The sequence below is a fragment of the Cynoglossus semilaevis genome, chromosome 6, assembly GCF_000523025.1.
Source record: "Cynoglossus semilaevis isolate Cse_v1.0 chromosome 6, Cse_v1.0, whole genome shotgun sequence".
NCBI classification, from domain to species: Eukaryota; Metazoa; Chordata; class Actinopteri; order Pleuronectiformes; family Cynoglossidae; genus Cynoglossus; species Cynoglossus semilaevis.
In genome coordinates, this window is record NC_024312.1 from 2,687,410 (window position 1) to 2,701,496 (window position 14,087).

The following is a 14,087-nucleotide window of genomic DNA, read 5'->3' on the forward strand; positions in this document are numbered from 1 at the left end:
ATAATGTAATCATTTTTTAAAACATACCGTCTGAATCTCATATGGTACTAGATTTATTTTTATTTTACATAGAGCTGTCTAATTTCTTCATGTGTGTTCTCCAGCGGATAGTCACGTGCTCTTCTACCTCAGTGACGCAGTAACGCAGCTGTTGGAAAATAAAGAAGAATACACGCAATTCGGAATCAGCCGCTTCTTTGCAGAATAGTAAGTGGTAGTTATTATTATTATTAGAATTCTAAAAATATACAGTATTACTGCAAGAAGTTGGAATTTAGCAGAACACCTGGCGGTCAGGCAGCTGTGGAGAAGTGGTTCATACCTGTGCCTCCCTGTGTGTAGTTTCAGCAGTGTGAAGAACAGTAACCACGTCCTCTTCAGAGAGTTCAACTACATCAGAGCAACTCCTCACAACAGGTGGTCCTTCATCAGAACCTTCTGGAGATGTTACAGGCAGATCGGCAAGAGTGGAGGTCAGAGGTCACATGAAGCCTGCAAAGTCTGTGAACGTTTACACATGAAATAATAATGAAAATAACAAAATAATTGATTGCCTGACCATGTGTGTGTTGTCAGATATGTTGTCAGTGCAGGAGTACAGGTCACTGCTGCAGCTCTTATGTCCTGACTTCCCTGTGGAAATGGTTCAAAACACAGCCAGGTGTGAACGGACTCTCCAACATCTTTATATTTTTTGTTGTGTTTGTTTGTTTTTTAGAATTTGTTCATCGTTTTTATCTCATTGTCAGACTTTAACAAAAAGAAACTGAGGTTTCTCCCACATCAAAGCTCACAGAGAAAATCACTGGTTTTATCTCACAGACTTTGCTGTGGGATAATACTAACTTCTTCTTCTGAATGTTTTGTTTAATAGAATTGTTCTGATGGATGACGCCATCGACTGCCTGATGTCGTTCTCTGACTTCCTGTATGCCTTTCAGTTGCAGCTCTATTACCAAGGTAACGGCCTGTAAACAAATGACACTTTGAATTTTTGAAGTATCTTCTGAGTTAAACTTCATCTTCCCGTTTTTACCCATCATCCTCCCTGTCTGCAGAGTTCCTGGACAGTGTCCTTATGATATATCACGACCTGCTGGCAGGAAAGAGTCCCAATACCGTAATCGTCCCAACCTCCTCCTCTGTGGAGCAGCTCCCCCCAGTGGCAGCAGAAGAAAACGACAAGGAGCAGCGGCAGCAGCAGAAGGACGGGGTGGAGGCTGCCATGCTGAGTCAGTGTGTGGAGGCGCTGTGTGAGCGCTTCAATCACAGGTCAGTGTCGCCCCCTGTGGTCAGAGTGCAGCACTGCAGAGCTGTGTCTGACTGACCGTGTGTGTGTATGTAGTCATCCCTCTAGGTGGTGTATAAAAGAAATCCTGGAAGAATCAGATAAAATCTGTTTCTACAGTTTTTTGATGAGTTTGTCTAAAAGCGACAGGATCAACCAGGACATCGGTGAGTTCAACAAAGACCCAGACTTTTTGGACATGTTTGTAGGTGTCTCTGAGTGTCTCTGGTCCTTACCAAGGCTGAGTATGTCTCTGGTTCTTTTCAGGAGCTCTGCCCAGCAGATCAGACGTCCTGGTGGACCCAGAAATGGACCAGGAACTGGACAAACTGTAAGAAACAGCAGACACACTGATGGATGAAGCGTGTGTGTTTTTAATCTCTTCTTCTTCTTCAGCATTTAACCAGTAGTTAGTGGAGAGTTGTAGTGTTGTCTTCTGTTAGCTACTTTTTTGGCTAACTTCTGTTGTTTCATTGTTGCTACCTGTTAGCTTTGATCAACATTAAACTACACAATCACTAACAATTATAATTCGTGTTTTTATTTTTAGCTGGTGACTAACTGCTGACTCTTTACTATACAAACATTTAGCTCTGGTGGCTGAACTACTGAGGGATGTCAGTGTTGGCCAAGTCCAGTGAATTTGTTGCCATTCAGGGGCATTTATGGTCAATATTTGAGTTAATAATAATAATATTATTCTATATTTATTAAAACATTTTAAACAAATATAAACATGTGAAGGAGGATGTTCTGTGGAAACACTTTTCATTCATGTTTACATTTGGATCTTTTCACTGACACTCAATCCAGATTAATATTTCTGATCTGGAATTTCCATCGATTATCCTAATCCTAACTCTGTGTCCAGACTGGCTCAGATCTCCGTGAGTCCTGGCAGTAACAGCAGTGGGAGCGCCGTGGTGGGTCTGAAGGAGGTGCAGAGGAAGGCCTCGCCCCGCAGGAACCTCCACCACAGGCGGAAGATGGAGGTGGAGAGCGACGGTTCCACGGAGGAGACGGACTCGTCCGAGAACTGACAACCGTTGTTGTTGGGTTTTTGTTTCTGAACTGACCCTTAGTGTAAATGTCGGTGTGAATGGTTGCTTTTCACCACACATGACACTGTGATGGACTGGAAAACTGTATCAACACCGCCTCCACCTGGTGACTACTGGGATTGGCTGCAGCTGCAGGAGGCTGAAAAATGAATGGATGAAAATGACAACAATGTTGTTTATAATAATGATAATAGTAATGTTCATGACAACTATTAAAGCAAAATTACTTTAACAACCTCCACAGGCTTCTAATTAAATATGACATAATCGTTAAGATCCAACATCATTGTCTCATTTATTTAATTTATATTTAATGTTTTTAATATTTGTTTTTGTCTGTTGACCTTTAGCTTCCTAAAATCTATTATTTTATTTTTGTTATTGCAGTGTCACTCTGTCCATTAGCCAATCAACTGCTGTGACTGACTGTAACTTCGTGACTGAAGTATAAAAAAACATCCTCTACCTTCTCGTCGTAGTCTGTGTTCTTGAGTCCACGTCTCACGGACGGTCACCTGATGGCGGCGTGGGCCAGCAACGCAGTCACAGGTGGAAACATGTTCAGATAAAGTCCATTTATTGACCAGAAACACCGTCTTCTTTACAACAACCACGTCATGCACCGTTTGAACCTGTGTTTGTACCAACAGCATACATTTAGAACTTTACATACATACGTACAATGTCTATACAGCATAGATCTATGTGAGTGATGTCACAGCAGCCCCCCTCCCCTAGAGGAGAAGGTCACTTCCTGTTTCATGGTCCTCAGAGGCTGGGCTGCTGGTTTACATGATATTTACACGTCCATTAATCTCCGTCTTCTTGTCAGGGTGGGATTTTAATAGAGAGTAAAAATATATTTGTGACAGAGAGGGAATTATTTAAAGGTCCAATGATAAGATCATGTTATAAAATAATAACAAGAATAAGTGTAAAACCCTTCGCTGCCACAGGGGGTTAAATACTGACAGACAGATTTATTGACAGATTTATTTTTAAGCTAAAAACAAACAAAAAAACAACAACCCAAACTATCAGCAGCCTCTGAGAACAGTGATACAAATACAGTATGTTAGCGCCACCACATGGAAGAACAGGACTTTGCCCACTCGTGGACAAAAAGCACATGATGTGTTCCTGTGAATGTAATGGACCACACCTGGTATCCAGAATATGGGCCTCACCTCAACCAAAGATAATACCAAGGCTATTTGGCCAATCAGACGCCTTCTGATCAACTTTTGTCTCTAAAAGAATTTGGTACAATAAATAAAAGTTTTCACTCTTAGCCACATGAATTCAGATGATAGCTGTTAACAGTTAGCACTAGTTGAAGTCTACAAGGGATAACGATGACGATGCATCGTTAAAAACTGATATTAATGCTTGACAGTCGGCACCGGTTAAAATAGACAGTCAAGGTGTAAGGAGTAGGCTACCCTCTACACTCCAGTGGCAGCCATCTTGGATGACTCAGGTCACGTCCATTGTGAACTGCTCTGATTTTGATCAGAAGCTTTTTTTGGTTTTTACCCCAAACAGAAAAAGACCAAATGAAAGGCACCAACACTGACCTCTTCTAACGTTTCGTCAACTCGAAAAGGAGTTTTTTTTTTGTTGTAGCCATTAGCTTATTACATCCTTTTAATTCCACATTTTTGATTATGTATTTAATGTGAATGCGATGCAAATTTTTTGCATGCAAACAAAAAAAAACAAATTCACATTTTCACCTCAGCTGTAACTTTCAGGACTGTGGGCTGAGAAAAAAGAGTTTGATTAAAAAATTGTGTTAAATCCATTAAGATTTAACAATGTTGAAGGAGAAACACTTAACTGATCATTAAAATGTTCACTGAAATTTGTTCCTTTTAAACATCAACACGTTTTCTACCTCCTTTCTACATTAAAAGAGTAAAACAGATCCAGTAGGTGGCAGTAATGTAACTCAAGATTTAGATCTGACAGTAAAGTGCAAAGAAGAAGAGAGATTGCAGGCATTAGCATGGTTAGCTTGGCCCTGCTGGCTGAAGACTGACTCTCAAAATAAAAGGCTTTGTGTTAGTGCATTACGCTACATGCTAGCAGTGGTGCTAACAAACACGGCTACTTCCATATGTGCACATTTATAAAACACTGCTAGCACGCTAACATGTTTGGATAGATTAATTTCTTCACCCCTGACACAGTCACCAGCAGATGTCAGCGTGTGTCCCAGGTCTGACATTCACCAAATGGTCCTGGTCTCAAATGGCCCTAAGAAAAAATAACCAAAGGAAGCAGCCTAATTATTGTTGTACCACTGTCTGTGGACTGCAGGGGGCGCTATTGTAGCTACGTAGACCCAGGTAACAGCTGGCAGAGACGACATTTAGCCTCTCATCCGAGAGACTTCTTCAGTAGAAGCCTCTCGGATGAGAGGCAAAACATCCAGTTGCTTAACAGAACTCTTCAACCTAGATTAATTAAATGAGCTGCAATGCTGCCAACTAGTGGCTTTCACTTTAATATGCAGCCATTGTTCCTATATACAGCCATTTTTCCCCAAAACTATCCTTAGGGCACACGTCGTTTGGCCAAACCCAGGCATTGCGTTATAGGGTTTTCATTATCAGAGGAAAAACTGATAACAATTCTTACAGATATTACATAATTATGCTAACATCGGTCGACTGATATTATTGGACATCCCTACAGAAGGTGATGTCAGCTCAGATGGTTTTGATGGAGAAGGAGGGTGAGAAAAAAAGTGGGGAGAGCAGTGAATATGAGGGGACATTTACATCAGCTGTAGATGTCCATCAACAACCAGGTTCCACCTGAAGAACCCAGCTGTCAGTCTCTCTCTCACACACACACACACACACATATCCTGCCTCTGGTCTGATCTCGCACCTGGTCTCCAGTCCCTGATTCCTGATTATTTTCCCAATCCAGCTGGGAGACGTAATTCCTTCCAGTGCCCTGACTCTGATCCAGAGCCTCGGTCCAGGAGGACATGATGGAGTTGGTGGTCCTCGTCCTCATCCTCTTCATCCTCCACTCTGAGGCCGTGGCCAGACTCCAGACTTGCTCAAGTCTTTCAGTCCATCTTCTCCTCCATCTTCTCTTCACTGAGAGGCAGTGTCCAAGCCATGGCGTAGCTGCACCTCCATCCTCTGACCATTCGGTGATTATACCGGGATTGTGAACCAACCTCTGGCAGAGACGGTACAACTTTAGAAATAACTCATCAACTCCAAGAACATCCAGAGGTGCAGGTTCTTCAGGACATGTGCAGAAAACTTCCATAATTCCTAAAGCACCGTTACAAGAAGAGCTGCTGCTGCTGTTCCACCACCAGGGGGAACCTGACGATGGACCAACAGCTGGATTCTTCTCTCCGATTCATCTTTAAATATAAAACTTGTTTACAGTGGTTTGTACATGTTTTTTTTAACTAAGCCAACAACAACTTCCTGTCTGCACCTTTGCAGTCACATGACCTACACTTTCTGCTGAATCAGCAGAACCCATCACTGAATTAAAACCAAATCTATTTTCTGCTGATGGTCTGTGGGTAAATGAACTCTGCTACAGCCTGAGGATACTCCATCAGGTTTCACCGGTCCTTACAGTCCTGCACATGTCACATGATGTGCGGTCCTGAAGGTCCTCAGAGAAGAAGAAGAAAAAGAAGAAGAAGAAGAAGAAGAGACAACGCCACCATGCATGTAGGAAGGTCAGCTGTGAGTCTGTGCAGTCCAACCTTATTCAATGAAGATGTCTTCTGTGGGACAGGAGTAACCGATGTGCTCTTTGAAATACTGCTGAAACGCCCTCCTGTGTGGAACACGGGACAGGACATCAGCAAGGGCAGTAACAGGGCTGTAAAAGGCAGTTGAACCACCAGGGGGCACTGCCACAGCCAGAAACATGAGGATTTGTGTTTTTGACTTTTGAATGTGGCACTCAAATAAGAACAGGAACAAAATAAATGATTCATAAATAATTTAATGAAAATATTTGTGTGAGATTGGAGAAAAAAAGGGAAATAAAAAAATCTCACCCCAGAGATTTGGCCAGAGGATGTAACGTTGTGTCTGACATCATCACATGACAGGCAAAACGCTGTTGGTCTGGATGTTTGGTGATGAAGCCAAAATACCTATGAGGACATCATCATCATTATCATCATCATCATCACCATCATCATCATCATTATTATCGTCATCTATTGTTACTTGATTTTTGTCAACATTGTCAGATAAATTGAACTATCTTTATCGTTAAAGGTTTCTTTATAGAAACTGTTTTGTGATAAAATTATGACATTAAAAATCACCTGCTGTGTTTGGGATGAACACCACAAAAGGAGATGTTCTTCAGATGGAAGAAGTGGAAACACTGATCCCCCTGCAGGAGACGGAGATCATCATCAAAAAAGGAGTAAAAGAGGAAAAGCTAAGAAAAAATGAAGGAATGAAGGCAGCACTGTAGGAGGCGCTGTTACCCTGTGAGCAGAGTGACACTGGTCCTGGACATTGATCTTTACTCCTCTGATGCTGATGTCCAGGAGACATGAGGACGGAGGCTGAGAGGCCGAGCGGCGGTTACACAGCACCTGTTCACAGACAGACACAGCCCACTGGGTGTTTACAGTTTCTGAGACAGTGCACGTGGTGAGTGGTGTGCACGTGAGCGACCGTACCTTGTGCATGGCTGCACACAGAACATCACGCCCTTGGTGACTGGGAACCTGAACTGAACCCAGGAAGCGGACCAGGAACTGTTCCAAATATCCACCTGTAGGAGCTGCGAAGATATGGAGAAGAACTGAGAATGGAACAGTTCTCTGAGTAATTTCTTCTATTTGTTTTTGCTGTAATATTTTTGTGCCTGTAAACAGAACCGCTGACTTGGTTCTTATTTGTGCTGATTCACCAATAATGATGATTCGTTTGACTCGGTTCCAGTTCCAGCACCAGTACCTGCTCCGGTGTCCGCAGCTAATTTGACAACATAGAAGGCTGGGAAGATTCCGGTGGCTCCAGTCCTCATGTTGTACCCGTGACACCAAAGATCCTCAGCCTGACTCAGCAGTAGAACTGGGTCGTCGGCCTCCAGCTGCAGCTCGTCGGCATGACGAGGGACAAACCTGACCAACCAGAGACAGGTTTTTATTTGGACCTGAGTGTCTTAGTGACGAGAACACTGAGTCATCGTGTTGGTAAGACACTGAGTCTTTGAGTTAATACATCAGTAAACAGCTTTGTTACTGAGTGACCAACCAGAGACAGGTTTTTATTTGGACCTGAGTGTCTTAGTGACGAGAACACTGAGTCATCGTGTTGGTAAGACACTGAGTCTTTGAGTTAATACATCAGTTTACAGCTTTGTTACTGAGTCTTTGAGTCACTGTGTCACTCACTAACTGAGTCACTGTGTTTAGTCTTTCAGTTACCGAGTCAATAAACAGACACTTTACTGAGTCTTTGAGTTACTGAGTCGCTGTGTTATTGAGTCACTACGTTACTGAGTCTTTGAGTTACTGAGTCACTAAGATTATTTGTCTTTTTGTTGGAAGTTTGTTTTTGTCTCCACCTGTAGGCCGCTCGGTGGCTTTGCTGTCTCTCCACACCGTCCAGGAGACAGGAGAACACACCAAAGGATCCAGCACCTGAACACAGAGACCAGGGGTAAGGTCACATGGGGGAGTGTTTCCAGGACGTGGTGGACTTCAGCTCAGTTCTTTGTCATGGTTCTGGTTCAGATGCTGAGCTCACAGTGTGACAAACAGACTTGAAAAAAAAAACCCAGAACTGTCCCTTTATGACATCGGAGCTGGACTAACCTGTGGCTGTGTAGCGACTGCTGCCGCTGCTGCTGCGGCTGGAGAACAGGTTGAGGAACTTCCTGCTCCTGGGAGCTGCTCCTCTCCCTGTGTCCTCCTCCGACCCTGTCGTTGAGGTTGACCTGGTCTTGCCGGACACCCGGACGACAACTTCTCTTCGCCTCTTGATCTCTTCCTCCCGCCTCCTTCTCACCTCCTCCTCCTTCCATTTCTTTGTTGGCTCCTCCTCACTTTTTTCTGAAAATTGATTTGAAAAAAAAAAAAAGGTTTAAGGAACACTTCCTCTGTCTTGATGGTACAGTACACAACAGAACCTAAATGAATGACTGAGACATTTCTGTTGTTATCAAGAACTGTTTATGAGCACATCTGTCAAATCAACTAAATTTTATTACTCAACTTAACTATTGATCAGGGGTTCTCAATTTATGGTATGCCGACCACTGGTGGCACGTCAGCACTCGAGAGAGCGCAGACTACAGGGACTGACACCAGCCCTGGACATTTTTGTAGACTGGACCCAGTACCAGTTTGAAAGACTGGCGCCAGTCCCTGGCCAAACTTTATTTTTCAAACATGAATATCTTCAGTCACTTATTCCTGGTTCCTGCCCTGGTTCACAAACCCAGCTGGTACTGAACCAGTAAAAGTCAACACACATATTGGTATATATATATATATACCTCAGGGGGCAGTATTAGCTAAAAGTCAACACACATATTGGTATATACCTCAGGGGGCAGTATTAGACACGTAGAGTGAATAAGAATTACCTGCCAGTTTGTAGGTCTTGCAGGTCTTTCAGAGAAAATCAGTGATTTAAGTTGGTTCACTGCTGCCTCATGTGGTCAGTTTGTGTCACTGAGGTCAATCCTCAATTGAATTTGTTATTCTTTTCACTTCACTGTTTAAAATCCTTTGTAGATTGACCGCAGTGACACAAACTGACCACAGGGAGCAGCGGTGGACCAGCAGCTCCTGTGTCTATGGACTTCTGTGTGGCAGAGTGAGGGGTTTACAGTTCACTGTTGTTAAAGTCTGACAGTCAGAGTTACTCACCCGTGCTCTTTCCCCCCTCCTCCGTCCTCCTGCTCCTTTCCTCCTGATACTCTGGATCTTCATCCTCATTGGCCGACTGGTAGACGGTCTCTCCGTCACTGTCGTCGTTATGGAGACAGTGTTTGATGCTGACCAGCTCCAGCTCAGCGTTTTCATCCACCACCAGTGTGTACTTGACCGAGTCATAGTTTAGCCCCGCCTCTGAGGGGGCTGTGACTACACCTGCGTCCTGTGTAACAGCTGAGTCACTCTGCGCCCCCATCCCTGGACCCGCCTCCGACGTGGTACAGTCCATGTCTGTCGGTCCACTTCCTCTCAGACCGGGGTTGTTAGCGTTGAGGGCGGGGCCTGGTTCCGTCTCCACCTCCTCCTCACTGATAGCCGGGTTGGTTCGGTGGGTCACACTCGGATGCAGGGGCCCAGGCGGGGGCCCCTCTGTGTCTGAGCTGAGGGACATTCTGTTGGAGCCGCCCTCGCTGCTGGAACGGGACAGAACCGGAGGGTTCTCCCGGTTCTTGTCCTGCTTAGGAGCAGCAGGAACTGAAGAAATGCAGAGAGAACCGATTTTTAACTGGATTCCACAAGATTCCACAAACAAGGGTTCTACTGATGATGGACAGATGTGGTCTTTGTTTTTTATCATCTGGTTCTGTCCCAATACTCATAGTACTGAGTATTAACAGAGAATATCACACCACTACTCAGTATCATGGTAATATACTGATACTACAGTACTATCTTACCCATAATAGTATCATACATTGACATCCATTTCTTTTGTATTTATGCTATTACACTTATACATGTAACCGTATGATGGTAGGACAGTGGTATTATTATGATACTGGTATCACACAACTGCTGGTATCTGTGTGTTTCTGGTTCAGTATGATACTGGTACTGGACCTGAATGTCACACAGGTGACACCAGGTGTTGTTTCAACTCAGGATCACTGCAGTACCAGCTGATCTCTCATCACTTCCTGTTCTGGTTTCTCACCTTTGTCCTGGTTTTTCTCCTTTCTCCTCACGGTCACAGGAGTCCGTGGAACCACCATGGCTGGTAGATAGACCTCCTGCTGGGACCAGGGGTTGTTGGATTTTGACGGCACTCTGTTTGTTGCTCTGTTTGTTGCTCTGTTAGTTGCTCCTCCTCCTCCTGCTCCTGCTCTTGCTCCTGCTCCTCCTCCTCTAGCGGCGCCCCTCCCTCTTCCCTCAGTTCCTCGGCTCTTTGCTGCGGCAGCCTCCTTGTTCCTCTGGAAAACGTTTTTCTCCTTTTCCTTCCCTTTGGACTCTGAACACAGTCGCCCCGTCTTTTTCTCCTCCTTGGCCGTTGTACCTGCTCCTCCCTCCTTTCCTTTAACCACACCCACATTCTTATCTTTGGTCACAGCCCCGCCTCTCCCTCGTCCAGCCCCTCCTCCTGCCCTGCGCTGGCTTTTCGGACTGTTGGACACCTGCGCTGCGTGCGTGTTTTTGTCTCGTGAACGTAGCCGCGAGTCTGCCGCCAATGAGGCTCCGCCCACATTCTTACTTTTACTGCTGCTGTCATTGACCGCGGGAGGCTTGGGGGCTGGACGGCGTGTGCTGAGCCGAACTTTGTCCTCGGTTTTAGGTTTGATGTCAGGTGATTTGTGGTCTCCTAAAAACACACAAACATATATTTAGGGATTATATCACCAGAAATTGACAGAATACTTGAAGGAGTTTGTACCTGTGATGTGAGGTGAAGACGAGTGATTTTCCTTCCAGTTTTCCTTCTTGCCCAGAGAATTGTTGTTAATTGTGTCCTGCAAAAGAAGAATTATTTTTTTAAAGTTCAAACTGTGGAAAAATAGTGTAAAAATCCTGAAACTAAACCCTGGTCCAAATGGATCTGAATCTGCAGCTGGAGAAACACTAAAAATTGGTGCTAAAGTTCTGGTTTATGTTTCTCTTTTTTTAGAAAAACGTTTCGGTCAAACCCTGAAGATCGGTTTCTCACCAGCAGAGGGAGTTGTTCAGTTGTGACATCAAACATGAATAAATAAATAAACCAGGGAAAAACAGGTCAGAGTCCAACTAGTAAAGAAACAGTCCCGTAGAATCAGGAACTTTTTCAAAGAGGGGGGATTTACAAACGTTGGATTATTTACGCGAGATGACGAAGACGTGACTTGATTCAGGAGATCAGACTCTAAGAGTGAAGAGCTGATGAACGTTACCAGATCAGCAGAGTTAGTGTCTAACATCAGGCCTTCACGACACAAAGGTTGTTGTTGATATGAAACACAAACGCAGGAAGTGCTGTCATTGATACATGAAAGAGGAGAGCGTCGGCTCGGTGTGGAGAAACGGAGAAAATCCAGTCTCAGCAGAACACAGTCCTAGTGATTTATCTTCCTGTTTGTAAGAAGGACTGATTTATAATATAAGTCTAACTCCCTCTAAAACCTGTATAAAAATACCATTAAAATCTGTATTTGTTTTTACTCGTTGACAGTGTTATTTTTGTTACTGTTGCTACCGTTCCTGTTTTTTCATTGTCTTGAGCTTCAGAAGGTCCATGAACATCTCTGGACCTGATGACACGTCCTCTCACCTGAACCTCAACCAGGACTTAATGATAGTTTCAGTTCAAGGTCTATAGAGTCCTATTTATCAAGTCTTATTAGTCTGCCCTGTAGAATGTCCAGGTTGCATGCTAACAGGTATGGCCATGCTAATGCATAGCATAATAAAAACAGACCAACAGCTAAAAAATAACTAACTAACAACAGGAGTGCTATTGGTGAAAAACACGCTAAAAGCCAAAAGCAAACTTTGTGTTAGCCTTAATTATGCTAACTGCTATTCTAGGTTTGTGAGCTTGCTAAATATTAACCACAACAACAGATGAACCTTGACAAAAACAGGGATGTGGTTTCAAAGCCTGCAGGTTCACAGCTAAAGGTTAGCCAAGCACAAGTTTACAAATAATAAATGTTAGCTCAGAGGAAACAGCTGAAAAAACTGAAGCTGGAGATTAGGACGTAGTTCTAGATTTGTACACAGTCCTGGACCTTCACCTGTTCATAATGAAAACTATAAACCTCCTCAGGTCTGATTCTGACCCTGAAACCAGGCCTGGGTCCTGGAGAACCCTGGTGTGGTTAAGTCTCAGCTGAGGCCGAACCACAAACAGCTGCAACACCAACGTCAAACACCAGGGGTTCTGACTCACCAGGACCAGGGTCTGGGCTTCATGTCAGAGACTACAGGTTCTAAAATAATTGACACCAGCGACATATATGGTTCAACACGGCCCAGAAGACACACACAGATACACACAGACAGGCAGACAGTCGTCATTCTGACAACAACATCCTCCCAAACACACACACACACACACAGAGTGTTACTCAGCTGATGCTGATGCTGTCTCATCCTAAACACACCCAAGCTCTCTCTCTCTTTCTCTCTCTCTGAAACATACACACAGACACACATGTACATAACAGATAGACACACAGACACACACACACACCTGGGTTCCAGCAGGTGGCAGCTGTGGGAACAGATCCAGGCTTGTTGGTCTCTTTGGTTTGTATTTGTCCATGACAGTAGGGTGTGGAGGTGATGACGATGATGAAGATGATGAAGACGCTCCTCAGCAGCGGCAGCAGCTCCTCCTACCCCACCTCCTCCTCCTCCTCTTCTCCTCTTTGCTCTTTTTCCTCCTTGTGATTTCCGGCTGCTCCGCTCCTCAGCTCAGCTGGTCTCTCCGCACCCTCCTCATCCTCCTCCTCTTCTTCACCTCCTCCTTTTTCTCCTCCCTCCCTGTAGCAGCATCCTTCTGCTCCTGCTCCCCCCCTCCGCTCTGCCTTCGGGCTCTCTGATTGGCCAGTTCATTGTCACATCATCGTCATCACCCTGGGAAAAGAGGGGAGAAACGGAGAGAGGGAGGAATCGGAGGGGGGAGGCAGGAGTTAGTTCAGGCCAAACCAATCAAAGCACAGCATGACATCATCAGCCCCTGGAATACTGTCACTTCCTGTCAGTCATATCCAACAAACAAGTGTGAGGGTTGATTTAGGAGCAGATTAGAAAAATAAAAATCCACATTCAACCTTAAAAATATATAAATATAAAGAATCTTAACGTTTGACAACTATTTCATAAAACTGCATTTTAATGTTATGGAGAGAACACAGTAATTGACAGCAGTTGAAAAATTAAAATACCTTTTTGCGATAAGAGTAACTGGTGTCTCCTATTTTTAATATAATCTGTTCCTCTGAGCTACAGGCTAACTGCTAACAACGCTATTGACTTTCTAACGAATTATGTATAAATAGCTCCAGACATTTTACAAGGACATGTATGAAGTAATTTGAACAATGCAGCTGGAACATACAGTGTTAATGTTAGAGTTAGAGCGATGTAAAAAAAAAAAGGAAAATTTGCTAATGGGGAAATAACGATAAATGCTAAAGACGCTAACGTTACCAACATGCTAAAAGTTCGCAGCTAAAACATTCTTGTACTCACCTACTGCTAAAAAACGTCACAACGGTGAAAAATTTACATTTATATACTTGTTAACTAGAAAAGACAATTAATAAGAAGTGTAAACCCGCTAAAAACAAGACAAATGCTAATTGGTAACACGTACTGGCTGATGTAAACACACTCAGCTATGTTGAAGTTATAATAGACTAATTACCAGACGTGCTAATAGCTAACCCTTTGCTAACCTACCAAGGGCTTCAAACCTGTCAAACAGAGGCTAACTGAGATTTTTTTAAAAAGAAAGAAATAAAAAATACCTCCAGCTCCACTTGATCACATGTCCATGTTCCACCGAAGGGATGATGAAGAAGCA

At 43.8% G+C, this 14,087-nt stretch overlaps 2 protein-coding genes across 4 annotated transcripts in view; one reads left to right on the top strand and one right to left on the bottom strand.

Moving 5' to 3' along the window:
* The window catches only part of cstpp1 (centriolar satellite-associated tubulin polyglutamylase complex regulator 1), a 3,184-nt gene extending 370 nt beyond the window's left edge, over positions 1–2,814 (top strand). Inside the window, exons 2-9 of the mRNA XM_008311226.3 lie at positions 105–207; positions 343–473; positions 577–661; positions 875–960; positions 1,059–1,272; positions 1,346–1,455; positions 1,556–1,619; positions 2,160–2,814. Coding sequence (XP_008309448.1) covers positions 105–207; positions 343–473; positions 577–661; positions 875–960; positions 1,059–1,272; positions 1,346–1,455; positions 1,556–1,619; positions 2,160–2,328 — 962 coding nt within the window. The 3' untranslated portion in view covers positions 2,329–2,814. The remainder of the gene's footprint in view (positions 1–104; positions 208–342; positions 474–576; positions 662–874; positions 961–1,058; positions 1,273–1,345; positions 1,456–1,555; positions 1,620–2,159) is intronic.
* Positions 2,347–13,993, bottom strand: mapk8ip1a (mitogen-activated protein kinase 8 interacting protein 1a). 3 transcript variants are annotated; one of them, XM_025056472.1, is made up of 16 exons: positions 13,754–13,993; positions 12,750–13,135; positions 10,959–11,034; positions 10,245–10,886; positions 9,245–9,784; positions 8,186–8,422; positions 7,936–8,011; positions 7,323–7,489; positions 7,043–7,146; positions 6,845–6,955; positions 6,677–6,747; positions 6,401–6,499; positions 6,101–6,174; positions 5,248–5,550; positions 2,816–2,981; positions 2,347–2,488 (listed from the first exon to the last, which is right to left on the bottom strand). In XM_025056472.1, exons 2-13 carry the CDS (start codon positions 12,819–12,821, stop codon positions 6,102–6,104), a joined length of 2,268 nt encoding a protein of 755 aa, XP_024912240.1. In that variant the 5' UTR covers positions 12,822–13,135; positions 13,754–13,993; the 3' UTR covers positions 2,347–2,488; positions 2,816–2,981; positions 5,248–5,550; position 6,101. The 3 variants fall into 3 exon arrangements, with proteins under 3 accessions (XP_024912240.1, XP_024912239.1, XP_016888643.1); XM_025056471.1 differs by lacking the exon at positions 5,248–5,550 and having other exon boundaries at positions 2,422–2,488; positions 2,816–4,608; XM_017033154.2 differs by lacking the exons at positions 2,347–2,488; positions 2,816–2,981 and having other exon boundaries at positions 4,921–5,550.
* Between the last annotated feature and the right edge of the window lie 94 nt (positions 13,994–14,087).